At 32.9% G+C, this 1297-nt stretch overlaps 1 protein-coding gene across 1 annotated transcript; it reads left to right on the top strand.

Annotated features, from left to right (window-relative positions):
- Nucleotides 1-305: 305 nt before the first annotated feature.
- On the top strand, nucleotides 306-929 carry LOC111385521. Its single transcript, XM_023009917.1, has 2 exons — nucleotides 306-439; nucleotides 557-929. The coding sequence occupies exons 1-2, from the start codon at nucleotides 306-308 to the stop codon at nucleotides 927-929; spliced, it is 507 nt and encodes a 168-aa protein (XP_022865685.1).
- Nucleotides 930-1297: the final 368 nt, after the last annotated feature.

The raw sequence follows: 1297 nt of genomic DNA, 5'->3' as shown, positions 1-1297 counted from the left end.
TTAGATAAATTGGTAAAAATATATGTTGACGAGATAATCAGTTTATATGGGGCACCAGTAGCTATTGTTTCAAATAGAGATTCTCGTTTCACTTCTAAATTTTGGCCCAGTTTGCAGAAAGCTATGGGTACTAAACTTCATTTTAGTACAGTTTTTCATTCACAAATAGATGTTCAGTTAGAAAAAATTATTCAGACTCTGGAAGACATGTTACGAGCTTGTGTATACAGTTCAAAGGGAATTGGGATACTCATCTTTCTTTGATGGAGTTTGCTTATAATAATAGTTATCATTCGAGTATAGAAATGGCTCCTTTTGAAGTATTATATGGTAGGAAATGTAGAACTCCACTATGTTGGGATGAAGTTGGTGAAAGAAAGTTATTGGATCTTGAATATGTCCAGATTACTGCTGAGAAAGTAAAGATAATTAAAGAAAAGTTAAAGACAGCCCAAGATAGATAGAAGAACTATGCAGATAGATGCAGAAAAAATCTTGAATTTGATGTTGGAGATAGAATTTTCCTGCAATTGTCTCCATGGAAAGGTGTTATCAGATTTGGTAAACGAGGTAAATTGAGTCCGAGGTATATTGGCCCATATGAGATTGTTGAACGCATCGGTCCAGTTGCGTATCGATTGGATTTGCCAACAGAATTGTCTAGAATTCATGATGTATTCCATGTTTCTATGCTTCGTAAGTATATTCTAGATCCATCTCATGTTTTGGAATCACAACTAGTAGAACTGAAGGAAAATCTTACCTATGCAGGAAAATCAGTTCAGATATTGGATAGGAAGGAACATGTTTTGCGTAATAAGACTATTCCATTGGTTAAAGTCTTGTGGAGGAATCATGCTATAGAAGAAGCGACATGGGAAAGTGAAGAACAGATGCGTTCTCAATATCTCCAGATTTTTCGTACTTAGTTTATCGAATTTCAAGGATGAAATTCTTTTAAGGGGGTGAGTTTTGTAATACTCTAATCAATTCAAAAATAAAAGTCAAACTTAAAAAAAAATTCAAACTTCAAAAATAAAAAAATTACAAAAGATAAAAACCAAAATGGAAGGTGGTTATCAAACCAACCCATTTCCAATGTGTGTATATATAAATATATAATCCAAACCTTTAACATACACTTTACACACACCAAAACAAAAGAACGGACCAGAGAAGAAAAAGAGAGAAAAAGAGAAAGGAAAAAGAGGGGAAAAAAAAAAGAGGAAGAAAAAGAAGAAAAAAATAGAAATTTTTTGCCAACGTGTTAGAAATTAAGTGGTCTATACTATTAGGC

Source organism: Olea europaea, unplaced genomic scaffold (genome assembly GCF_002742605.1).
Source record: "Olea europaea var. sylvestris unplaced genomic scaffold, O_europaea_v1 scaffold31913, whole genome shotgun sequence".
NCBI lineage: Eukaryota > Viridiplantae > Streptophyta > Magnoliopsida > Lamiales > Oleaceae > Olea > Olea europaea.
The sequence above is the reverse complement of the archived record's forward strand: the minus strand, read 5'-3'. Positions and strand labels throughout refer to the sequence as shown.